This window comes from Melanerpes formicivorus, unplaced genomic scaffold (genome assembly GCF_026170545.1).
Source record: "Melanerpes formicivorus ecotype bairdi unplaced genomic scaffold, bMelFor1.0.p_v2 SCAF_22, whole genome shotgun sequence".
Taxonomy (NCBI): domain Eukaryota; kingdom Metazoa; phylum Chordata; class Aves; order Piciformes; family Picidae; genus Melanerpes; species Melanerpes formicivorus.
The window spans coordinates 6,825,712-6,851,730 of record NW_027142374.1 but is presented as its reverse complement, the minus strand read 5'-3'; the positions used below and the strand labels follow the sequence as shown (position 1 = coordinate 6,851,730).

The 26,019-nt window shown below is 42.3% G+C and overlaps 1 protein-coding gene across 2 annotated transcripts in view; it reads right to left on the bottom strand.

Moving 5' to 3' along the window:
* Positions 1 to 26,019, bottom strand: part of TRPC5 (transient receptor potential cation channel subfamily C member 5) — a 91,495-nt gene that overhangs the window by 27,818 nt on the left and 37,658 nt on the right. For both annotated transcript variants that reach the window (XM_068152001.1, XM_068152002.1), the window contains exons 5-8: positions 13,834 to 14,170; positions 10,137 to 10,276; positions 5,854 to 6,176; positions 982 to 1,177 (exon numbers count right to left, since the gene is read on the bottom strand). In XM_068152001.1, coding sequence (XP_068008102.1) covers positions 982 to 1,177; positions 5,854 to 6,176; positions 10,137 to 10,276; positions 13,834 to 14,170 — 996 coding nt within the window. The remainder of the gene's footprint in view (positions 1 to 981; positions 1,178 to 5,853; positions 6,177 to 10,136; positions 10,277 to 13,833; positions 14,171 to 26,019) is intronic.

Below are 26,019 nucleotides of genomic sequence, written 5' to 3'. Positions count from 1 at the left end.
GTTTTATCTTCTATCTTTGAGAATAAATCCAAGAGTCATCCAAAGCAGAGAAGGAAGTCTCTGCTCTGCTTGTACTTCCGAGTGACCAGCTAAGGACACAAATTACTTTCGTAACTCCTGTCTCCATTCACAAATGATTTAACACTTCATCACTTCACAACCTCTAAACCTGTGCTGTTAGGCATCAGAACTGGAAAGTACGTGCCCACTCGTTTATCTCAAGTACTGGACACACAAAAGCCTTAAAATGCAGAGCCATACTGCTTTAGTTTCCAACCTGTTGACAAATTCAATCATCAGTGGTCGGGATGGCTTTTAGGTACACAGAATGAGACTACAGAAGAAAAATCAGTTATGAACATTCACATGAAGTTTGAAACTGGCTCCACAGCTAACTGGCAGCCGTGAGCTGTCTCAGTTCAGCTCAATCCTGCACGGAGGTTACACTGGGATCTGAGATTACAGTCGCCAGTGCCAGCTGCCAGGAGAAGACCGGCTGGTGTTACTGATGGGAATGATCTCATTGCAGTGGGAAGGCTGTGCAGTAAGAAATTACAGGACTGAGCTCCTGACATACGGTTTCACATGAGAAATTAGTAATAGGAGAGAAGAAAAAACATTATACCCACCCCTCCCCCCATGTTAAAACCTAACATCAGGAAGCAGTGGGAAGCTCCCCTCCATAGACTGTCTCTGCTACCATGCAAACAAGCTGCAAATGGCCCTGTGACCAATGAGGTTACTCTGCAGGAGAAGCCAGGGGCAGATCACAGTTGATCAGCCTTTTCCAGCTAAGAAGCATTACAGAGCAAAACCTCCTCCGCAGGCATGATTCAGGCTAGTGAGTAGAAATCCCAACTACCTGCTGTCAAAAACTGGAGGCAGCAGTCTCCAGCATCCCAGAAGATACGCACTTGCTGTAAGCCAAACAGATGATGCACACGGGAAAAAAGCAAAAAGAGAGAGAATGAGGTAACTTACAGCAATGAGCTGGTAGGAGTTGTTCATCATGGCTATGAGCATGTTCAGCAGCACAACAAGAGAGATGACGTTGTAGGTCCCAAACATAGTGGCCCCAACAAATTCTGTGAATTCATGTCTGGCTTTCACGTTGGTGACGTAGAGATTCAGCAGCCCAAACACAGACCAGAAGAGTGACTGGAGGGTCTCGAAAAGTCTGAAAACAAAACCAGATTTTTACTTGGCTTCCTTACTTTGGGGAATGGAGGACAACGACTGCTTCAGGCCATGTGGGGAACACAAAGACATCAAGAGCCTTGGACACCACAAAGCAGCTGCTCAATACAGGCATTGAGTCTCCCCAGAAGGCAGCCTGCCGTCCAGTCACAGTGACCCATTGGCCAATGCATGTTAGAGTTGTGTCACAGCAACATCTGCTACCTGTCTGAGAGCCCTCTCCACATCCTTTAGAGATGTAACAAGCCTAACTGCCCTGAAGGGACCCAAGATTCCCTTTCCCACTCTAACAAATGCACAGACCAGCCCTCTAATTAACACTGCCATGCTGGGATTATCTATAGTGGATAGATAGATACATACATCTGCCAGAATATAGACAGTTGAAGACGTCCCTGCTGACTGCAGAAGAGTTAGACTACACGAGCTTTAACGGTCCCTTTTAAGCCAAAACATTCTGTGATTCTATGATAAACTCCTGTTCAATCAGTGCCTGCACCATTAACGTGTCTGCAGACTGAACATTCAGGGAACCTGCTGTGAAGCACAGCAGGACTGTAGATGTTATGTAGTGCACAGCAGTGAGGCACTACGAGGTAGGAGATATGAGAAATCAAGTCCACTTGCACCTTCTGCTCTAATATAGGCTGAGAGCTTGCAATTACTTCAGCTGGAAGTGAAGCAGGCCAGGGTGCCAAGACCCCATCCATAAGCAAGGCTCATAGCCAAACTGCTGGTCCCTATGTCTTGTTAGTGCAGCGGCTCACACCCACAATAGCGTAGTGCCCACTGCAACAACTGATCAGTAATGACTCAAAGAAAGAGAGTCATCCCATTAATTCAGCCTGAGAGTTTCTCTTCTTTTGAAGCCTTCCTTCCATAGATGAACTAGACCTGACTTCACTGTACTTTACAGCTGATGAGATCATCCCAGGTTTCTATTTGCTTCAGCGAGAGACAAGTGACCTTTTGCAGTCACGTCAAATACATAATCAGCAATCTAAATAATTGCTCTATTTGGGCATCTTTGTTTGGGCTTTCCAAAATAGAGCATTTATATCATCAAAAAATGACATCTATATGCCTGTTTAAGAGTTCCCATTTCGACCTGAGGTCACTAGATATTTTCAAATGCTCCTACTACAAAAACCAATACAAATAATTCAGACTCTTTGACGTACCAGGAATCCGTTCTCCTGGCTTCTCTGGGCACCTGTTCCATAGATACCCCTGTGCTTTACATGGAGATCTAGTTTCTTTATATTTTGTGGATGTATCTTGTGTTTTTCACTGGCCAAAATTATAAAGATTCCTTGAAGCAAAAATCCTTCCTCCTAGAAGTCAGGCTGTTAGATTTATTAAACAAGTGATGTGGTAAAATGAGCATTAACCAAAGACTGCTAAGCATTCCTCTGCTGGAAATGCTGAAGTGGTTTTACCTTAGTTTATCTATTAGCAGTAGAAGTACTTATTAGGTTCTAGGCTCAGGGGAGACACAGGGTCCTGACATGAAACTGAAATCAGTCTTAGAAGTGATCAATCAGTGCATTGCTCTGAACTCACAGTATTAACCAGGAGTATAACCTGGGCCCAGAGAAAGGCAAATTTATTTGTATGTTGACATGCAGACCTTGAAAAAAATAGCAACTGGTTCTGTAACTTCAAGGCTTAGTTATTCTTTCCTCAGTCTTCAATGACAGGCTAGAACCACAACCTCTTTTCACTGTGAAATGTTTCAGGTGGGGCTCACACCACTGCAGAGAAGCAGCTTTAATAAAAGAATGCTGGAAATGGTGGTTGAGAGACCATGCCCTCCTGTTGAGGATATTTTGGATCTTAAGCAAACAGGAGAGATCTCAGAGCTCCACTACTCTCCCTGGCTGCGCAAACAAAGCAAGTGTGCCTCTGCTACAGGAACTTGATGGGGTACTTGGTGCCATGGGTTAGCTGTTTGGGTGGGTTGGATTGGTTGATGGGTTGGACGCAATGATCTTGAAGGTCTCTTCCAACCTGGTTTGGTTTATTCTAAATAAATAAAATTCTAAACTTCCTGCAGTCCCTGGAGAAATGTCCCTGTTGATCAACTCTGGTGAGAATGACACAGCAGGCAGCAAGATGTGACTTCCTCCATCCATTCCTCCTCTTCTCATTCCTTCAGTTGCCAGGATCACAGCAATAAACATCTTTTCCAATTGTCTGCCCAAGCCACTCTGCTCTGGAAGGGATGGTGAGGCCAAAGCATAACCTTAAATTATTCATGACTTCACCTCGTTGCTGTCACAAAGGAATATTACTTTTCCATGATCTGTGTTTGCAATGCAGAAAATTTCCTCACTAAGAAAATATTAAACCCATCCTTTGGGAGTAATAGGAAATAATGCACCAGTAAATAGGTGCCACATTTTCAACAAGCTGTACAAACACAAGTGGCGTCCTGCTTCTCCTCCTCTTACAAAATTAGATGTTATTGTATGATGGCCTGGAAATGCTGCTAGGAAGCAAAGGGGACTGATTGAAAGCCTTTTTACATTTATTCTTTCATTAGGGTGAACTATGAGCAATCTTGAGGTAACACCAGGCTGACTGGAATTCACTCCAGCCATGCCTTCACTCTCCAGCCCAGTGATATAATTTTCTGTGTTGCAGGTTGCTTGTTCTTAGCCAGTCACTCTCTCATGCTGTGCATCTGCTCAAGGGCCAAATGTCAGCTTGCACTGAGGGTGTTAATAACAAGTATTTAAACTTCTAAGAACGTGTTAAATAAATTTCTTAAGCAAGTCTCAAACAAAAAGTAACTGCAGAGTGTTCTGTTCCCTGCCAGGAGACCTCAATCCTAATGGATCCCCTCCCACTGTGATTTTGTTTTAAACAAACCTCTGCCATAAAGGCTGAGCCCCCTCAATTTCCTTTCTGTGCTACATTCTCTGTGGCAGGAGGTTTAAGCTGAACGTTGGGTGGGAGAAATTGTGGTCTGTATTTAAGCTGATCTACACTCTTTCTGTTAAGTAGTTCTGTATCATTTCTAGTTCCCCAGATATTACACCTTACAGACTTGAGAAGCTTTTTTTCCTTCCTGCTGACCCAATGTTCTTTGTCTTCAGTCAAATCCTGCTGTTGTTTTTTTTTTTTTTACTCACCTGCTGACAGTGAAATCTGCAAAACAACTGGTTTGTATTGGTGACAGGTCCAAACCACACGGCAGAACTGAACACATCTGTTCACCATAGCTCCAGGGAAAGCAGGCTCTAGTCCCAAACTTTGTGGGTTTGACCCTTCCTGCGCTAGAAGTTGCCACTTAGCAAACACTGTGCTTGCCAAATGTTTCTCCCTCTGGCTGCTGCAGCAATATGGACACAGATCAGGAATAGTATTTGCTATTTAATTCTTCAGCAAGCAGAATTTCTGCACAACACATTTCCGGGGCACACGGAGCAATTAAAACAGAAAAAAAGACTAAGGTCTTTAATTCTGTTTTTCATTAGCACAGTGCAGTTCCACTTGCTTCCTCCAGATATAGATGGGTTTAATGAGAAAATTAATCAAGCCTATGGTGTTCCTACTCTGCAGTGGTAAACAGCAGCACGGCTGGTCTACCAGGTCAAGATGCTCTTGTAAGGCTGAGCCCATCCCATGAAAATCCCCCGCTTCTTTTAAGGAGGGAGCCTGCATGACAGCCTTGGAGCCTTTCCTCTTCCAATCTAGTCACGTGGCCTCAGACATCATCTGCTTCTGCCACCAGTGCAAATATGTCACACAGCCTTCAGCTGAGGAAGGGCAGAGAGTTATTGGGCATGACGACGTTTTATTTAATTTAGCATGAAATGGTGGGCAACAGTCTTGTTTTGCTTGCTTGCAGGGCGTGGGCCTTTCTCTAGACTGTGCTTTATTTATTTCTCCTCCCTTTGTGTTTTAAGTACTGTGCAAGCAGCAAGAACAATTGAGTGGGGGCTGATTATTATAATTATTTCCACTATTAGTAATTAAAACAAATACATCAGAAAGACAATTCATGTTATTTTTCAGCATGTGCTATCTCTTTCAGCCCAGCCAGCTGTCAGCATAGCAATTTCCATGCCAACATCTCAGGAAAGTAGCAGCTTTTCCAGCAAAAAGGATTTTGCTGGGATTTTAGTCTTAGCCCACTGCAAGGAAATCAGAGTAGCAGGCAACATCACATATGTATAAAAATGACCTAGGTGAGATTGCTGTTGTTGCTGTCTCATGTCATTTATCAGTTACCTTTTCTCATAGTTTAACTCCTTGTTTTCTACATTTTGTTTTGCTTCCCCTCCTTTCCTCGAGAATCAGACAAAACTATGATTATGGCAGTAGGAAACTTGCTTTCTCAAATATACTGATATTGAACACAGACATAATAAAATTTCAGTTGTGGGATCATGTAGGAAGACTCTCTGGTCCAGAACTAAAATGATTGTCTCCCATTTCCAGACCTAAAACTCTTTCTGACAGCAAAGCTCAGCAGAATGTCTGCTCCAGTTAACTCACACCTTTCCTGCACAGTCAACCAGCTCACCTGGTATTTGCAAATCAATAAATAAAGGCATTTTCAGTGCAGTGACAGACAACAGGCAAAGGCAGGTTAGACAGAGGACAGCAGAAGTCAACCGTAAGAGCAGAAAGGAAAGGACATCTTACGTGGAGAAGGCATTGTTCTGTTTCTCACATCGGATCCCCTTGCAGTTGTTGGGTTCCTCCGAGGCACTGGTCTCGTAATAAAAATAAAGCTGGTTCAGTCCATTGGCAAAAGCCAGAAGCACCAGACAGTAGATAAAAAGGAACTTAAGGATGTCTAGCAGCATGCGTCCCAGAGAAATCTGCAAGGGTCCCAGGTGTGAATTTGCTGTAAACAGGGATATGAGACGCAAAGAACTCAAAATGTTGGATATTGCAAAGAGGGCTTCTGCAATGAGAGTCGGGTGCCACATTTCCCATTCCTCCCTCGGACGAGAACCGTTATACTGAAAGAAATAACAGGGGGATACAAGTGAATTGTGTTGGAATGACTCTGAGACAACTCAAAAAGTCACACCTGCTAATATTTCACATGTAAGTATCAACCAGGTACTGGTGATACAAGAAGCACTTTTAAACTTGAAACTGTCACACTAACATTTAGGACTGAAGCTGACTTGATCAGGGCAGAGACTTGGGTTTATTGATGCCTTCTTACAAACTCTCCCTACCAGATTATAAGCCCCTAATATGGACAGTTGTGGAATGATCTTTTCTTTAAAGGCTTCTGGTAAGTTGGCTGTTCTTAGTCTAAATTTAGAAAAATGGCCTTTGAATTTACTTCTTGTGGGATATTCACATTCATGGGTTCATAAACAACCTCCTCTTCCAGCATATAAAGGGATTCAGACTTCCCTTGAGCATGTGCAGGTCAGAAACTTCCAATTACCTTTCCTTCCTGTTTCCTCCCAAATATGGCTGCACATTCAAACCACTGCACATTCCAGGAAGAATACCAGGGACAGAGAAGGGAGATCATAAAAAGTGGATGCTTTCCTTCCCTAGTCATCTTCAAAATGTGTCAATAGCCCAGAACCAAAAGGCGCCAACAGCCCAGAACCAAAATGCTTTCTTCGTACTAATTTTCTTATTAGTTAATTTGTCATGGCAATTTTAGAAGAGTTGCTAAAGCAGAGGTCATAATTACAGCTGGATACATTTGAGTGCATCAATTATAACATTAACTTGCTTCATAATGTAACTGTAGAAGCAGAAGAAGGTAACAGGAAAGAGCTAAATGTAACTACTATGCTTAACCACACTGCCACAACAGAATGGAGTCAAAGACCTTTTAGCATTAAGGAATAATTGTCCTTGTAACACTTGTCTCTGCTCATTTAACATACACAAAAGGCAAAGATGTACTTAGAATAATACAGCTAATAGTGTAGCCAGCATGTTTAGGACTCCTAAAACATTTTTTCTATCTTTTAAAAGGACATGGTATCAATATCCTACTGATGGATGAGTTTCTATTTAAATCTGAAGGCCCAAACCACCAGCTCACATTTTTTTTTCAAGGGCAGAGCTAAAACCAAGTTGATATTTCAGTCTCTTCCTCTGTATGAAAGAACTGAGACATGAGATGAGAGCATTTCAGCATGACCTCTGATTGCTTCTGACATTTCCAAACTGGTCTTTATTACATGAACATCATGGCCCAAGTCTGCTAATTTGATTTGAAGATGGATCCAAAATGTTTACAAACAGGCAGACATGGTAACTTTTGCCAGTATCCAGCAGTGGGGGTGGATGGCTGTGATCAGAAAACTTCCTCTGCCTGGACAACAGCTTTACACTGCTGTTCCCAGTTCTCTTCCGCATCTTGGCTGGACACAGAATCCCAGGGGCTCTCTCCTAGGGTTTGGCATAGACTGCATATCTAAGGTATGGGAAGAGGTCTTCATCTCACATCTATACGTAAAACAATCAGTGAGGCTCATATTTTGGCTCTTTATGAGCTGATGGTATATCCATGCTGGGAAAATAGTAAGTCTCTTCAGAGCAGCCTAGCCTAGGAAACAGAAACAAGATTTCAGAGGTATCTAATGAAGCTGGTTATCTGGGAAAGCTGGAGTTATTTGGGTTAGGCATCAAAAGATGAAACACAACAGAGATGTTCACAGAACGGTACAAGTTACACCAGGCAGTCACATTTACCCTTCCTCATTACATGATAATTCAATGCAGCAAATGAGAACAGATTAAGAAAGTATTTTGACCCTGCGATTAGCCTGAAGATTTCATTTGCACTGGACAATATTAGGGCCAGGTCTTGGAACCAGTCAAATCAAGAAAAAAAAGTCTTCTCTTAAGGATGGAAAACATTAGTGTCAGAGTGCAATTTATCTTTCTGCTATCTGGCAGAAAGCTAAATATCCATGTAATTCTTTGAAGTCCTAAGAAGTATTAGAATATGGTATATTGGCATATATACCAGCCTTTTGCACCTTGGGGCTGTTCTATAAATAACAAAGACCTTTATAAGTCATGTTGCAAGAAGTTTTGAAGCCATTATCAACATCATGAATCCTCATCTTTCAGAGCACACTGCAACTTCAACGTGACAGAGGTCAGAAGGGGTCTTCTGTGAGCATGCTGTTTCAGAATCACTCCTATATAAGATTTTATGCTCTTCTCAGAATTATCTGACATTGGTCCTCATCAGAAACCGACCTGAGAGCAGTCAAATTTAATCCCAGTAGCTCTGATCTGTACTCAGACATATTCCTGAGAGCATTCTTTTGTCTGCAGGCATATATATGTCTTTGTATTTAGGACCCAAATTTCTATAGTTGTCACAGAGCATATAAACAAAGCTGTACTTCCTCTGTATGTGTGGTTTGGCTATGAGTTTAAATCTCAGCATGTCACTGCATAAATCTGGGGATGCTCAGCTCTTCCAGTGTTTTGTGTGTGAGAAAGCATGAGATTGTTAACATTTTAAGATCTTTTCCTGAATCTTATGATTCCCAGCATTTTTTGTATTGCTCTCAGTTTAAAGACCAACCTTTCAAGTCTAATTTCCTCACCAGTTCTGAATGCAGGGAGAAAAAAGATGTAATCCTTTCCCACTTTGATGCTGTTACAGAGCTGCCTCTTCTGGGAGCAGCAACTATCTTAAAGATTTTCCCTTTGAAAAACTAAGTCACCACTATGCAGTGGTAAGGGATTGCAGAACTGCTTGTGGGAGAGGTTTTGACAAAAGCCCTGCTGTTTTGGAGTCAAGGAGCTTTGGGAAATTTTCTCCTCTTTTCACCTGCATACACAATCAGATGGGACTAAAAGGTTGTTTTGGAGAAGTGTTTCCCCTGGCTAGTAGGAGCTGGACTAAAAGAAGTTGTACACTTCTACCAAAGCAAAACAGCACAGCAAAACTTGAAAGAGAGTATGTGGCCAAGGAGCAGATTCCAGTTACTTGATTTACACCTGTGTAATTCCACTAAGGGTAATGAAATGACTGCTGATTCATACGAAGACAAGAATCAGACCAAGCACACAGCTCCAACTGAAGTCAAAGAGAGCCACTGCATACAGAAGTTTGCAGGAGGCCATTAGTGTTTTGTCTGTGTCTTTAAAAAAGAGAGAGACAGAAGGAAAGTACTTCCTTTGGCTTCCTCTGTTCCTCTGGACACCTTCTGGCTTCCACCACGTGGAAGGTGGTCAAGGATGAGCTCTGACATACATTCTTGCCAGAAATGGAACATGACAGTGAGGAATCTACACGGTGTTAAAGCTCCACCACACTCCTTTGTCATCTTCTTGTCTAATTTTAAACCATATACTGAAGAGAATTAGTTTATACTTTACAAGTCATGTTGCAAAAGATTTTGAAGCCATTATCAATGTTATAAATCCTCATGTTTCAGAGCATACTGCAACCTCTACATGACAGAGGTCAGAAAGGGACTCCTGTGAGAATGCTCTTCCACATACTCCTATATACCAAGACTCCTTTCTATCAGATGGAAGCCTCCTGCTAGCAGGCCTGCTTTTCTTAGCAGGCCTTTCACAAACTTCTGATTAGTAATCTACAGATCTGTAAGGCCACAGATCATAAATCTTGGCTGTAGATAACCCTGCTCTTGTAGTTCCTTTGCTGTTTTATTTAACAATCATGTTTTCTCTATGCCTAGCGTTGTTGAAAGAGGTCTAGTGTCAGCATGAACGACATGTATCTTTGGCAACTGAGTAGCTACAAAGTGCACAGCAGGTGGGGAGACTTCTACCCAATGCCCAAATTACCTACTTCACTCTTAATCAAAGAATCAGGATGAGAAGGACCAAAACTGGGCTGCTTGTAAAGCAGCTATTCCTTTTGATCTGTAATTCTGGTATTGACAGTTTCTACTCTCTGTACAGTTCTCACATGCAAGTTACATAAACTCTGCCCCAAGTTATTGTACCTTGACGTAGGCAACAATTTTAAGGGAGATAGTTGCAAGATAGAGGGAGTTCATTGCAAAATCCATCAGATTCCACCAGTCATGTACATACTCATTGAATCCACCGTCCCACATTTCCTTGATTTCTCCCCAGATAAAACCTGTAGAAAGAAAGTTTATGGTCATGTCAGGGTATTACTTGCCATTAAAGCATTCTGTGTATCTGATGTAATGAAAGACAATTCTAAAGTAACAGCTTGGAAAAAATGTCTCATATACAACGTATAACACCACTGATTATAAGACAGTTTCCATCTCTGTGGAATGGAGTATAAAGAGATATTGAAAAGACCTAGGTTTCCTATCCCGGGCTCCAGATACATGAGGGGTATGAGTGGATTTGCTCAGATGAAATTTATTCTACATGAACAAACTATATAAGCAACAGTATGGTTTCTAACAGTCTGCTTGCTCTCATAGAAGCTGTAAGTAATTCATTGCTCAGCTGGACAGTACTGACTTTTCCTAGTTGTCTCTGCAGAACATGTAACACCAGTACCAGCTCCCACATGCCAGTACATTTCATCCCTGACCTGAAAATATCACATGAAAGACAGAAGACATGAACTCATTCTCTATGCTCAGTCACTGGATTTATGCATCTTGCTGCACAACAAGCCCATTGGGACTGCTTGTGAAAGAAGGTAAGACTCAGCAGGAGAAAGGGCACTCGCTGCAGCCTGGCACCACAGCTCAGCAATGACTCACCTCTTGTCAAATGTGGCTACGGGTTTCATAAGGTGAATGTTTGTTCCAACCTCAACTCTGAAATGCTTCTGGGAATGGTTTTTGGCACTTGCTAACTTTCACTAAACTTCCTTGCAGCTAAAGGGATGAGGGGCAGCTTCTGAACTTCATGACCAGCTTGCTAAACTCGCCTGACACACAATTCTGAATTGAACTGATTTATATTGTCTTTTTTTGTAGAACTGTTTCAGTGTGAGTCAGCATGTGCCCAGGTGGGCAAGAAGGTCAATGGCATCCTGGCATGTATCAGCCTGGTGTTCAGCCTGGAGAAAAGGAGGCTGAGGAGAGACCTTCTCACTCTCTACAACTCCCTGAAAGGAGGTTGGAGCCAGGTGGGAGTCGATCTCTTCTCCCAAGGAACAAGGAACAGAATGAGAAGAAACAGCCTAAGCTGTGCAGGTGAAGTTAAGGTTGGACATGAGGAACAATTTCTTCCCTTGAAATGATTGTCAAGTCCTGGAACAGACTGGCCAGGGCAGTGGTAGAAACATCATTCCTGGAGGGGTTTAAAAACTGTGTAGATGTGGTGCTGAGGGACATTGTTTAGCAGCAGACCTGGTAGTTAATGGTTGGAATTGACCTTAAAGGTCTTTTCCAGCCTTTTGTACAGTTCTATGGTTTTATTTTTGCGCTTAAGTCCTGTTAAAAAATGGCTGGCCATTAGGATCCTTCATCACCTACATGCTGCTCAGAATGTCTGTAGAGCCCCCAGATATTTTTAATTACTCAGTTTACAACATTATCCTTGACTGAAGGCCTGAAATGTGTGAAAATAAAAATGAAAACAACAGCAAAGCACACCTCCAGGTGCCTTACCAATATAGTGACCCAAACTGCTGCTCATATCTAGCCAGTCACCGCAATGCTACTTGCCACTCAAGTTTTAGGACCTGAGGAGCAGATAATGTTGAAATGCACTGCTGCAAACATCCAAATATTAATCTTGGCTTTTTGGCTGCCAGGCAGCAGGTCAATGGCCAGGCAGGCACAATGTCAAGGCCAATAAGGTAATTTTATTACAGCTTCCTCCAAATCTTAACATGAACACAAAAGTAGACAATAAAATTAATCAATGGAGAGGAGCCTGTGAAGAACTCATACATGTATTTATAGTGGGTTATCACTGCTGGTTACTATAGTTACAGCAATGCTCTGTGTGCCTGTTCTTTCTCTCCTTTTATAGTGGAAAATATTTCTTAAATAATAACCTTTAATCTGGTAGAACTGTTCTAATTTATCCATTTCATAAACAGTCCCACAATATCCCTATTTATCTGAAACAAAGGCACTCAAGAAGAAGAGCAGACAGCTGTTAGAGGTGATTTTGAAAGTTGTTGTTGGTTTGGTTTTTTTAATGGATAATCTTTCACCAACAAATCAATTTTGCTGAAAGCCTACCATCTCCCTCATTTTTAACCATGAAGTTAAGGATAAAGTGAAGAGACCACTTAAGTTCAGAAAAGACATTTAACCTTCTCAGCTTATTCTGAAGTTTCTACCAACACATGCACTTCAATGCCATAAATCAGCTTAATAACATAACCAAGCTTGAGTTACCATGTGGCAGAGTTATGCAAGGAGCAAAGTGCCCTGGGTCACGATGGAAAGTGATTTGTGAATGCTGCAACCCTGCATTCTTTCCTTCCTTTCCATCAGCAGTTTTAGGTTTGGCATGGGGAACAGCTGGGTTCACTCAGCACAGAACCAGCCTGATCCAGAGCCACCACAGAAACAAGGAGCTGGGGGCTGGTGTTGTCAGGAGAGGGGAGGAGTCATAGGGAGAGCTCCAAAGGTCAAGGTTTGTGGGAGCTGTCCTCAGAAAGTATCAGCTTGGCTTTCCAGGCTACCAGACCTGCCTATTAGCTGCAATTCACAGCTACCTGACCTCTGGTGTTTTGCACCAAACTGACTTCAGCTGTACAGAGGCTGAAGGAGAGCTATAAAGATATAGAAACCATTGCCCATGAGCAGGCCTCCTTGTAACACCCCAGCTCACAGCTAGAGGCACAGCAAGTCAGACAGGAGTTTAATTAGAAGACAGATCTTGCTTCTAACGGAGACCACAGGTTTTCACTTGCTGTTGTGATAGATTTCAGTTTGAAAGGGTAAACACTTCTCTCTCCTCAAAACTATATTCAACCATGCTCCTCTGCTCTCCTCCCTCAGTGACTCTATTTTCTCCCATTCCTTCTCACTACCTTACCTGCATGTCCTGCCCTCAGAAATAGGGACACTTTCTTATCTTCACAACCATGGTTGCCCAAGCCAAACTGGAATAAAAGCTTCATGCTTAGCCTTATGATGATAAAACAGATAAGCACTCCCTCCTTCTCCTACTTATACCAGTGCTTGATATTGATCCAGTTTATCAGCACAGACACACACATCAAAGTGAGATTTATCCTCCCTTTCCTGCTTTCCTTTAGGCTATTTGGAATTCCGGGAGCCCAGGAATAAATAGGGCTGGTACCTGTGCACTGGATCCAGGAGCAGATCAGTGAGAAGGCAAAGGCAGAGATAGGCACACAGTGCCTTCTGCCATGTACCAGCCAGCAGCACTAACCCAGCATGAGAAGTGCCACTGTTTGTTACTAGTGTGACCCAGAAGCTCATTCCTAACCTGTTCCTCACACAGAGCATGGGAGAATCAGGCAGAGAGCTGCATCTGCTGTGCTTTGCTCAGGGTCATGTCTAAAGGCATGTCAGATGGCAATATGAACAGCAGAAGAGCCCTAAGCCAACAGGATCTGTTGTTCCAGAAGGAGCCCAGCTGTTTTATGCAGTTACTGAAGCTGGCTGCCAAATCTCTTTAAATGCTGCTGAAGCTGAGATCAGGAATGAGTATCCACACAGCTGCCATGGGTGTGAGTCAGGCGCCTTTGGCTCAGGAAGTTCTGTGTTTCTTATTTACCTAGAACCCAGGGCAGGATCATCCACTCCACGATGGTGGGAGGTGGTCCCTGCATGTGAAGGTCAGTCCTGACGATGTGCTGCGATGCCAGCAGGAGCATGAAGAGGAAGGTCAGGTAAGAGCCAGTGTGGCAGATAAACTTTATAAATGGCTTTTTAATGAACAGTCCCAGCCTGCTCTTCGGTGCAATCAGATACGCCACGGATAGCACAGGAAATAGCAGCCCAATGGTGACACAGGTCAAGAGTTTTACTGCCCAGTGTTTCCTCCTCCATCCTGGAAAACCGTCATACCAAAGTGTTGCTAGTAGCTGCTGGCAGTTTGGCTGAGCAACAAACTGAGGAGGAAGGAAAAAGAAAGATTACCATTAGTGACTAGTACTTCATGAGCACTCCCCCTCATGTATGTGTTGGAGCCCACACAGACCCTCATCTGAAGTTTAGGGCTGGGTATGGGGTCGAGACAGAGGGAAGAAAGGAGGGAGATTTTGCTTTTGCTTTTCTATACAGGATTTAAGTGGTTTGTTTGTTTTTTTTTCCTTTGAGAAGCATCCTTACGTAGATCACTCACCACACATAAAGGCTCATGCAAAAGTGATGCAATGAAAATTACTACAAGCTTTTTCTCCTCCCATGTGTTTCTCTTCCAGCACCTTTCTTTTCAGAATGTTTCAGGGTTTGACTGCCTCAAAGAAATCACTGGCAGCATCTTTAAGGAATGACTAAAAGATGAGGCAGGAGGGAAAAGGTGAAAAGCTCTGAGAAGTGTGTGTGTATGAGGGAGGGAGAGTATCTCCAGAGTGTGTGGGGTGCTGCACGTGGTTTTGTGCAGGGAGGCCAACATATGTGTATGTGGGACGGGCTGGGCATGAAACATCATGCAGTAATGTAAAGCTCAGCCAGGTGACATCTGCTGGGAAGCAGGACAGCACATTTGTAAATGTGCCTCACCAGTTAGGGAGAGAGCAGTTGTAAAGTGTGAGAGATTAAGCAGAGGCAAGAGAAACCTTTGATCACTGCACCAAAAGTGACACTTGAAAGTTTACTTTCACTCTGTGAAAAATAGCATTATGATGGTGATTTATTGCAGCTCAGTGACTCCATTCCAGACATGCTCCAGCTGCAGCTGCCTCAGTCTCCTCTAATGCCTAGCAGCCTTTGGAATGTCAGGCTCAAGCCACAATATTTCTAGTTTATGCCAGAAAGTTTTATGATCCTGATTATACCTGGACAGCATTATGGCTTTCAAAACCTTTCAGACCCATAGCTAATTAGAGATGTCTGCAGGACCAGCACAACTTTGTTTTTCTTTACATATTTAATTTCCAATCCATCTTGATGAGGTCATATCTCTGATTTACTAAATTCAGATTTCTCACTAGGCTCACCAAGTTAAAAAAAGAAAAAGGTCAGGATGTTGTTGTTGTTGTATTTACTTTGCTGTAATTAAATCAGAAAAATCATCCTAATGTGGACACAGCTATTGATAAAGACACTCCTGCAGTAATACAGCTGCATCTATGGTTGGACACAGCTGTACCAGTAAGAATCCCACTTCAGACTGGCACAGTAGTACTAGTAGCATTTATCAAGGAGAAAAGATCTCTTATAAAAGTAACTCAGATCAGTGATTAACCTAAAGATACCAGTACTGTTTGTTACACTTGGGAAGGGATCTCTGGGTGGGATGTAGCGCCACCATGCTCTTCTTGCCCCTCAGGGGAGATTTCATCAGGCAAAGCACTCTTTCAGCACTACAGTTTAAACCATCTCTTGGAAGGACTGTGCATGGTAGCAAAGGGCTTCTGAATAAACAGTCTTGCTGCCATCCCAGACTGGAATGAGTTTTCAACCACAGCAGCAGTCCCTATGTCTACACTACTGTATTCAGTGTAGACATGGGCTGAATCAGCCAGCACATGTTCATTTATGAGATAGTTACATGGCTCTTCTCATCATGGCTGAAGATAGCTAGGACTCCCTAAGTCACCAGGAGACCAGATTCGGTGTGAAAGAGGCAATTTATTACTAACAGCTTTAGCACACAACCAGATTTTTAAGCATTTGTACATTGTCAAAACTGCCCAGTATTGGGAGGCCTTTCTACATGCACTTCTTGCAGAGCTTTGCATAAGCTTAGCACTATCACTGCCATGTTCAAAATGACCAAACCGAGGTCAAGAGAAAGGAGAAATAATTTGCTCAGAAAGCTATTAATTGTTGTGGGCCTTTTTAGATTTTGTGAATCTATTTTATATGCTATAAGCATGTTTATATCAGAATCAGCCCATTTTTGGACTGGGTCATTCAAATATATGGTCTGACCTAAATTGGCATAGAAAATAACATCTGCAAGAGGAATATCTGGCATTTATGAAGCTGGATGTTTATGTGCTATTACTATAATAAACCTGTCTGAGGAATATGTGGTATTTATGAAGCTTGATGCTTATGTGTTAGTACTACAATAAACATGGCTACTGCATGGGGGCTGGGCTAGATGACATTTAGAGGTCCCTTCCAACTGGGGTGATTCCATGATTCCATGAGTCTATGATCTAACATACAAATGACACCATGGTCTAAAGGGCATCAGAAAAGAAAATCAGAAATGCATTTAATTTGGAAGCAACCTACATATGCATGTAGCAGAATGGACAATAGCTGATCATAGAATCACTTTGATTGGAAAAGACCCTTGGTAGGGGTTGGAAGGGACCTCTGGAGATCATCAAGTCCAACACCCCTGCCAAGGCAGGATCATCCGATCGTCGAGTCCAACCATTATCTAACTCTACCAAGTCCGTTGCTAAACCATGTCCCAAAGTACCATATATACATGATTTTTAAATCCCTCCAGGGATGATGATTCAAACACTTTCCTGAGCAGCCTGTTGCAGAGCTTGACAACCCTTTCAAAGGAAGAACTTTTTCCTCATGCTTAGCCTAAACCTTCCTTGGTACAACTTGAGGCCATTTCCTCTTGTCCTGTCACTTTTTACTAGGGAGGAGAGACTGACCCCCATGTGGCTCCAGCCTCTTTTCAGGGAGGGTGAGAAGGTGTTCCCTCAGCCTCCTTTTCTCCAGACTAAACAACCGCAGCCACTCAACATGAAATGGTGAAGATCTACTGAACAAACCAAGACCTGTTGCCTGTAGTGATCAGAAAATGTTACTGTAAAATACCAAGTCTGAGGACAGTGATGAAAGAAACAATTCTACAGAAACAGAGAAAACATCAAGCAGTGATTCTCAGTTGGTTGGCTGTTTTTCAATCTATGATTCCAGGAAGGGTCAGCATGTTATGCCTAAAAGCTAGAAGAAATGGAAGGTTACACTGCTGTATTTTCCCATTTAAGATCACACAGAGGAGCTGTGACTTGGTGTGTGGTAATTTACATGGTAATAGGTGCTGCTGTTTCGCTGAGATCAGGCACAACTTGTTGGGTTTTCTTAGGATGAAAATGAGTAAACACATTTTCTCTTTATCACATATGATAGAAAGCTCTAAGGGGAGAATAAAACTGTTTTTCCCTTGAGTCAAAGTCATCTGAGAAATCAAATGACTATATGTTCCTCTGGTTGCTGTGCAACTTCCAAGCATCTTAAAAGTGCCTCTTTGCAGCCTAATAGCTCATTTTTAAAATCTGCTTTCTGTGCTGTCTCTGATGTTAGTTCTTCAAATGGAGACAAATTCACACATCATGAAAGAGCAGCTTTATAGACCAGCTTGGCAAAAGGGAATGAAGAAGGAAAAAGCCATTAAATTTTCCAATCAAGCCCATTCCAACCTCACTGAAAATGGCCTAAGGGAAATTAAAGCACACCACAGAAAGAAATTCTCCCTAACGTCACAAACCATCAAAATCCGTCCTTATTAAAGGAAAGGCTAAGCACTTCCCAGTGTAGGATTTACTAACCTGTATTAGTTCAACTTACTAACCACAGATTTAAAATTAGTCAATACTGCAGCTTAGATCCCAAGTAGTGTAAGGACTACAGCAGGCTGAAACCCAGAATTTCCAGTGAGCAGAAACACTGGAACTTTGAATTATAATGAAGTCAATTAAGCCCTTGGTATGCTGCCTAAAGAAGCAACTGCTTTTCACTAACTTTGTGTTATCTTGAAAGAATTCAGAAATGAGGTACTCCCACAAACAGCTCTCTGAATGTTGGCCTCATCATTGCTTCTAGGTGTTGCTCCTTGAACTAAACCATCAGATTCATTTAGACTAAACCACTGAATGCCCAGCTCTAAAGATTCACACCGCTAAATAGATGTACATAAAATACAAGCCCAGCTTTAGCCCTTTTAAGGGGGAGGTAGCCTGAAATATTATCACAGAACTGTTGTTATAATCCATGTTTTCAAATTTCTTCATAAAGTTTAGGAAACAATCTTATTTCAGCTTTGCTAACAGACAGAGTTGAGATCTGGAAAAACAACTTGACCAGCTCCCCAGATGAAGAAGGACAGGGACTTGCTGGACAGGGTAGAGGAAAGCATTACAAAGATGATGATGAGGGGACTGGGACATCTCTCTTACAAGGAAAGACTGAGAGAATTGAGGCTTGTTAGTCTGGAAAAGAGAAGACTTGGAGGGGTGAGGGGGGGTTGTGTCAGTGTTGACCAGTACTTAAAGGGTGGGTGTCAGAAGGATGGAACCAGGCTTTTTGCAGTGGTGCCCAGTGACAGAACAAGGGGCAGCAGGCACAAACTTGAACACAGGAAGTTTCACCTAAACATGAGGAGGAACTTTAAGAGTGACAGAGCACTGAAACACACTGCCCAGGGAGCTGGTGGAGCCTCCATCTCTGGAGACATTCAAAACCCACCTGGATGTGTTCCTATGTGACCCTCTCTAGGTGAACCTGCCTTGGCACGGGGTTTGTACCCAATGATCTCCCTTCCAAGCCTTATCATTACGTGATTCGGTGATTCCGTGATTCTCCAAAACTATTTATGTCAAGACCTTTCCTGAGTATAAGCTCCATTTCCATGTAAGTAGGGCCCCAAATATGTTTTTTCACCTTTTAGAAAGCTTTTCATTTGCCATAGCTAGAAATAGCACATGTGTGTCTCAGAGACTTTTATCATTTCACAGGGACATTGCATATGTGAGAGGATTTGGTATCAAGTTTCTGCACAATGAAAAGGAGAGGCTGTGATGATTAAAAAACCTGCTTGTTGTCCCAGTTTTGTAGATGGTTTGGAATCAGAGACAGACGTACTGTACAGAAGCTCTGTATTTGTTTAAGAAGAGAAGCATATGACTTGCAGACAGTGAATTTCTTCAGTACGTAACAAGCAGGTATCAGGCATTTTTTTCAAGTACTGCTCCATTATAGAAGCCTCCAGACCCCACTACAAAAGGCAGCACAAGGCATCATCCCATAGACATGATGGAGAACGTTCTGACAGCAGCATTAATTAAAAGAAATATTTCCAAAAGGTGGTGTTTATACTCAGTTCATGCTGGCATATCAGCATCATCCAGGCAACCAGCACCAGGACAAGAGGACCCAGTCTCAAGCTGTGCCAGGGGAGGTTTAGGCTTGAGGTTAGGAAGAAATTCTACACCGAAAGAGTGATTGCCCATTGGAATGGGCTGCCTGGGGGGGTGGTGGAGTCACTGTCATGGGAGGTGTTTAGGAGGAGACTTGATAGGGTGCTTGGTCGCATGGTTTAGTTGATTAGGTGGGTTGGATAATAGGTTGGACGCGATGATCTTGAAGGTCTCTTCCAGCCTGGTCTGGTCTATTCTATTCTATTCTATTCTATTCTATTCTATTCTATTCTATTCTATTCTACCACTCTCCAGGATTGTCCCTACTTTAGACAAAGCCTGTAGAAGCATTTCTTGGGGAGGCAATCCAAAGAGCAAGCTCCTTCTGCATTACCTGTTAAGCAGAAGCTGTCCCTAGCTGACAATATGGTTCACTTAAGGACTAGGAGATGAGATGAGACTCAGAGTACCTTGTGAGGACAACACTACTGTGTCACTCACTGGTGGGCAAGGTGCTCAGTCTCCTGGCTTCTGAAAGGGAGATAAGTATCCTTGCCTTTCCCAGAAGTGAGATCAGCAACTTCAATCATTGTTGGGAAGCACTTTGAGGGAAAAGACTACTGCAGTACAAAGTCTTTCATGTTCTCTCTTTCTTCTTTCGGTCTTGCCAGGGTCTTTGTGTAACGTTTGGCTTGCAGCTGGTTTGTGCTATTAGAGAATTTCATTTTCAATGTTCATCATACTCACTGTCACCTGATATTCTACCAAGGCAAAAAATTTTAAGTGGAAAAAAGCAGCTGCTGGATGGAGTGCCTTTTTCTTAGTATCTAATCTTTACTGAAATTTTTATGTCACCTAGATTCTACTTCTTGGGAATTAAATGCTTTTGGCATGCTGTGCCATTAATATAAATATCAAACACAGAAATTATGTTACACATACACACCCCTTATCTATGGGGAAGTCCCTTATCTCTCACAGTCATAAGTAATTTAGGATCAGACACAGATGGGTTGAGATGTGAACGCCTCAGGGAGCAACTGAAATAGTTCCCTGATAGACATCAGAGGAGCTGAACACAGTATCTCTCTGCATTTCTTCTGATTATCATGACAGCTGCCAACAGGCTCTTCTGTTTGGAGTTTGTTGGAGATCTTTTCTGTACTCTTGCTGCGGATGGTGGTAGTGACTGCTCTACATAGATGAATAAGCACTAATTTGTAACTGCAGAGTCTTGTGTTAATAAGCAGGATCAAGCTCTTCTATCAGTCAGCTGCATCAGCTCCCACTAAGGTTATCACTGAGAGCCAAATGTATCATGGGAACCACAAAATTAACTTTATTTACTCTCTCTGCTACTCACTTCAATAGGTTAGATCTCACTAACAGCACTGTGTCCCATGGCATCTCAAACATGGCAGCTGAATCCCTGCAAGGTTACTGTGGGGGTACTATTATATGCTGCTGCCCTCTACAATGAAAGCAATTCCAGCTTTGCAATGGCAGATTTTCACATGAACTGAGCTAGACTTTGCAGTCTGTGTGACAATCAGGCAACTGCAGTGGCTGATGCAGTAGCTAAAGCGTATTTTAGCTAGATGTTAAAGAACACAGATTTCCTGTGAATTCAGTTCTACCACAAAACTATAAATGCCCTGTCTCCCTCCACACCCTCTCTCTGGTAGATTGAAGGGAGATGTGTCTGAGTACACGTGTGGCTAGCCAGGACTGGGAGAAGCAGATCTATGCCCCTCTTCATCTAGCAGGGGTGACCCCCCTAGGCACAGAAATACCCACCCCACACACGTCAGTACAACTGCAGATGGAATGGGGAGAGCACAGATTTTTGGACTTGGGTTTCCAGAATCAGCTGGCTAGACTTTCTTTCTTCCCATGAAGATTAGGAGACTCTACACTGTCAGTCCTGCCACAGGCTTGAATGTATCAATCAATGCCAAGCCTTACTGTCTCAACCCACAAATCTTAACACACCCTGTACAATAGCCCAAATGTGCTCTAACACTTAGCATAATGTCAACATGTTTATGGATCACCCTGTGCAAAGAAGTGACCCTCTTCAACTTCAGGAATATGAAATGGCATTGAACTTTAAAAATCCATCTTCCCTCTGCACCCCAAAATCCTGCAGATGCTCCTGCTCAGAACCAAGTAGCACAAGAGACTTCCAGCGCAGCAGGCACACTCTGTTCCATTTCATATCAGGAACAAGATCTTCTGAGGAAGAAAGAAAATGCAGTTGTTGTATTAGTTTCATTGCTCTTGAAAGAAATTCCAGTGGGCAATACTCAAAGAGCTACATTTCCAGATTAGTTTCTCTCTTCTATCTTGGGCTATCTGTGGCCTAATTTGATGCGTGCTGCAGAGAGCCAGTAAGTCCTGTGAGATCAGATACTCTACATAAGAAATAACAGCCTGCTCAAGTCTGCAGTACTGCAAACAGTGAGATGAACAAGAAAATCCTCTTTTGTAGCACATTTCTTTTTAAAGTTCAACCTTGTTAATAACTGCAAAGTTATTTACATTCTACTGCTGAAGTGTGAGTTGCAGAGGGTAAACACCTAATGGTTGTTCGTCCTGCTAATGAAGTACCTTCTGCAACAGGAAAAAAAGGAAGAAAAGAGACAAAGAAGTTGGAGAGAGGCTGCATAACTCAGGAAAAAGGACTACAACATTCCTCACCAGGTACTTCCAAGGGAAAATAGTATTTTCTCAGGAAAATATTGGATGAATATTCTATCCAAACCACTGCAGTTACTCACAGGCCTGTCAGTAGTGACAGTAAAGCATTGCTGCAAATCCAAATGGCTGCCATTCCTAAGATCATCACCAGCTGAGCTGGAAGAGTCCTTCAAGAAAACCAGGTACTACCCAAATGGCTCCATCCCTCTGCTGGTGAATAAAACAAACTCCAGATCCTCCACAGATGAACATATGGCCTCCAATTACACAGAATTTTGTCTAATCTGTTGTTAAAACATTCAAAGCAATGATGACACATGATTCTTAATTAAAGGTCTCTATCCATAACACATCTCTTGAAGGTAGCAGACATGAATTCAGCTTAAGCAGCAGCAAGTGGAATTTCACTAGTGACAGGAATGCTGACAAAAGGACAGACTGAAAGACCTCTAAAAGCCTGCTACAGTTCCATCAAAATTCATAGTTTCCACAAATTTATGTTGGATTGGCTTAAATATTTAGACAGAAGAGGTCCCAGATATTCTAGCACAAAGGCAAATCCTGGGTACCTACCCACAGAAGAAGGAGTTAGCAAATATTTAAGTTTGAAATGAAACCTATCTCCACTCAGAGTGCTTAAATGTATGCTTGGCTATACATTTGTATTTATAGCCTGTCTCAGCAGGATTTAAGTGCAGGCATAAATCCTGCATTGAATAAAGGCAAGCTGCTGAACAGTGCTTCTAGAGACCAACCTCTGCTAGCAAACAACCAGGTCAGGCCCTGAGCACAAGCCCAAGCATAAGCAAAACTTTACAGCATTTATTTTAGCAGACAGCACACTGAAACTGATGATTAAATTCCCATAGGATGTATTTCAGCAAACATTCCAGGATACAATTCTCTTACAAAGATTAAGCAGGGTACAGACTGGGTTTCCACAAGCAGAATGCTGCAGTACAAGCAAAATTCTGAGTATAACAATACACCTAAGCCAGAGTCAGTTAATTCACAACACACTGACTGGGTTCCGAGATCTGAACAGGGAGTATTTGACACATCCTGCAGAAGCATTAAATAAACCCAACGAGCTAAAAGCTGAGACAAATCTTGCAGAGTTTGCTAAGTCCTATTGCAGGCAGCACTTAAAGAGTATACAGAACTTGCAAATGAATACCAGGAGCTCTCCCAGGCTTTAGCTGAAGTGGAGAAGGTATTGACTTTTAGGTAAAAGCTTGGATTTATCCTCCTTAGTGAATTTCTAACATTTACATTAAATAAGTGATAAGTAAATTAAACATAGGAATTTTAAAAGTAATTCCCAAGTCATTTTAAATACACACCTACTTAACCTTATTAGTGTTATTAAAAAGTTCTAAAAATATTTTTCACAGAATGACAGAATGGTGGGGGTTGGAAGGGACCTTTGGATATCATCCAGTCCAAGCCCCTGCTAAAACAGGGTCACCCACAGCAGAAAAGAACAGACCAGTATACTATAAAACTTCTCACATTCTTAGCAACATCCAAAGGCTGCCTCTGCTTCTGAGGGATATCAGTGTTGTACACTAAAGGAGGAAATAAGCTTTTGCTGAAGGATGTTTACTCAGCCATCTAGGGTTTGTAAAGAAAGAATAAGAACACAAAACCTGCAGTCACAGCTTTTAAATGCCACTCTGCACTCTGGGTATGATTAGCCCATCTATCCATCTCACTTTTCTTGGAGTGAAGAACTATGAGGAAACTGTGCTCTCAATCATGTGGCACCTAAATGACTTGTCTGGATGATGATGGATCCGATGTATACATAAGAGATGTAAGGGGAGGGGAGCCTCAGTCCTCTGTACCTTGATGCCACTCTTTGCTAAGCGGCAGAAGGAAAGCTGAAATCCACAGAAATCAGATAAATGCCAATGACCACTTCTATATCCACAGGCAGAATCCACAGCAATCATTTTGCTGCAGAGTTTATTATTTCAGGCTATCACTCAAAGTGAAGTATGGAATAACATGACATACTCTTCACTACTGACGTAAAGCTGACTCTGAAAGACACTCTAGACCTTCAGACGTGGCAAGACTGAACACTTGGCTTATACAATATGCAGGTGTCACTTCTCCTTTCCACTTTCTGTTGCCTATAGAAAACCAATTAATCACGTCCCCTACTTCCCGAGCCTCTTCTTTTGCTGCCAAGAAGACTGATTGGATACATGAAGTTAAGGGAACCGGCAAACTCACTAAATCACTATTCAATGTTCTTAAAACAGTGGCAATCTCTTTAGCTTTCAACATATTTCCTATCTTTGTCCAAGAGATCGCTGAAGTCAGAGGCAGGAGACACCAAAAATTACTTAAAGAATGTGTACTGCCTGATACACATTACACCAACACAAGCAGAGTCCTTGTCCCTGACTGACAGACTGGTTTTATGTTGTTGTTTCAAGTTTTTTCAAGGACTAGTCAGAGATGATTTTGCTGTCAAGAGCTAGCCTTCTGCGGCTCTGTTCTCTGACAGCTGAAATATGTGGCTAACCTTCATCAACTTAGAACATTTAGGTGTTACATGAATAATATAGCAAATAATGCTGTTTCCACAAATAAACATTCAAGTCCACTTTGCAAAAACATGGGACCTTTCGTTATCGGAATCCTTCTTCTTCCAACTCTGGAGAGAATGTGCCACTACTTCCTTATTTTTCTAACACAATGCAGATGTGGGGGTTAGATTTTTATGCTAATTTCCAAACCTGAACAAACAGATCTGGCAAGTGCACAAACCCATCAGGTTGGGGTTTCAAGATGGGCACCAATCACTCCACTCACCACTCATCAGGAAAGAAGACTGTTTTATGGATGGAAATGCAGATCAATCTCCCCACCTGCCACCCCTAAGTCCTGATGCTGAGACTGTTGGTAACAGCTCAGCTAGTACTACATGCATGGAACATTTTGCAATGTGGTCATCTGCCTGTTGGGATTGAGAAAAACTAGCTTCATTTAGCATGGGCCACTGTTCACACATCAGATGGTGACTTCGCTGCATACAATACGAACGAATGCTCTTGGAAAATGAAAGGTGACATTCAGACATTCAGTGCTTTCAAAATCCCTAAACTTGTATTCAAGTCCATGGTGTAGGACAGATTTGGACATAGCATAACCACACCATCGCCACCATCTCATATCCTAAGGGATACAGATGCTCCAGGACACTAGAAAGGAGAAAAGCTCCAACAAGGAGCAGCCCTGCTTCCCCCATCAAGTCCTAACAGAGGTTTCTTCATAACAGGGTATGATTTCATTCTAGAAACCAGAAGCAAAAGCCTGTTTATTCATCTTCTGAGATGTGCAGGCTTATCAAAACGCTAGCTTTTTATGGTGCCTTTAAAGAGCACAGTACAAATTTTCTGCCCTGAATCAGTACATCTCCAGGCATTGTGACAAGAAAACAGACAAAACCACAAGGGAATAACTTAGCACTGCTTTTGCAAGCGAAGAAAGGTCTGTGGCTATCCATCAAGATACTTGGATGGCTTTCAAAACAGGTGCAGCAGATAAACTCTGATTTTCACAGACCTCTTACTTAATTTTTCCTGCATCTCTGATATTTTTAAAAGCTTTTTATACAGTAACTGAAGTGTCCTTAGAAATTTGCCAGGTTTATGCACACTCCTTGGAGAATGATGCTGTGTTTCAAACTGCAGCCACACAGTTGACAAGAGTCAAGACAGAGCTGAAAAATATGTGGCATGTGGAGTGATTATTCATTCACCCCATTTCTGTATCTCAGGAGGTACTTGTCTATGTTAAAGCCTTGGAAAAAAATAGAGCTAAGACTTCTGATGCTTCATGCTGAAGAGAAAACAGCAAAGAGAACTGGTTTTGAATTAGAAAAATAAACAATTCTCTTCTTTCCTGTCACTGATTAGAGTACAGTGAGTAAGAGAGACAAAGGTTGAGGTTTCTGAGAGGAATTT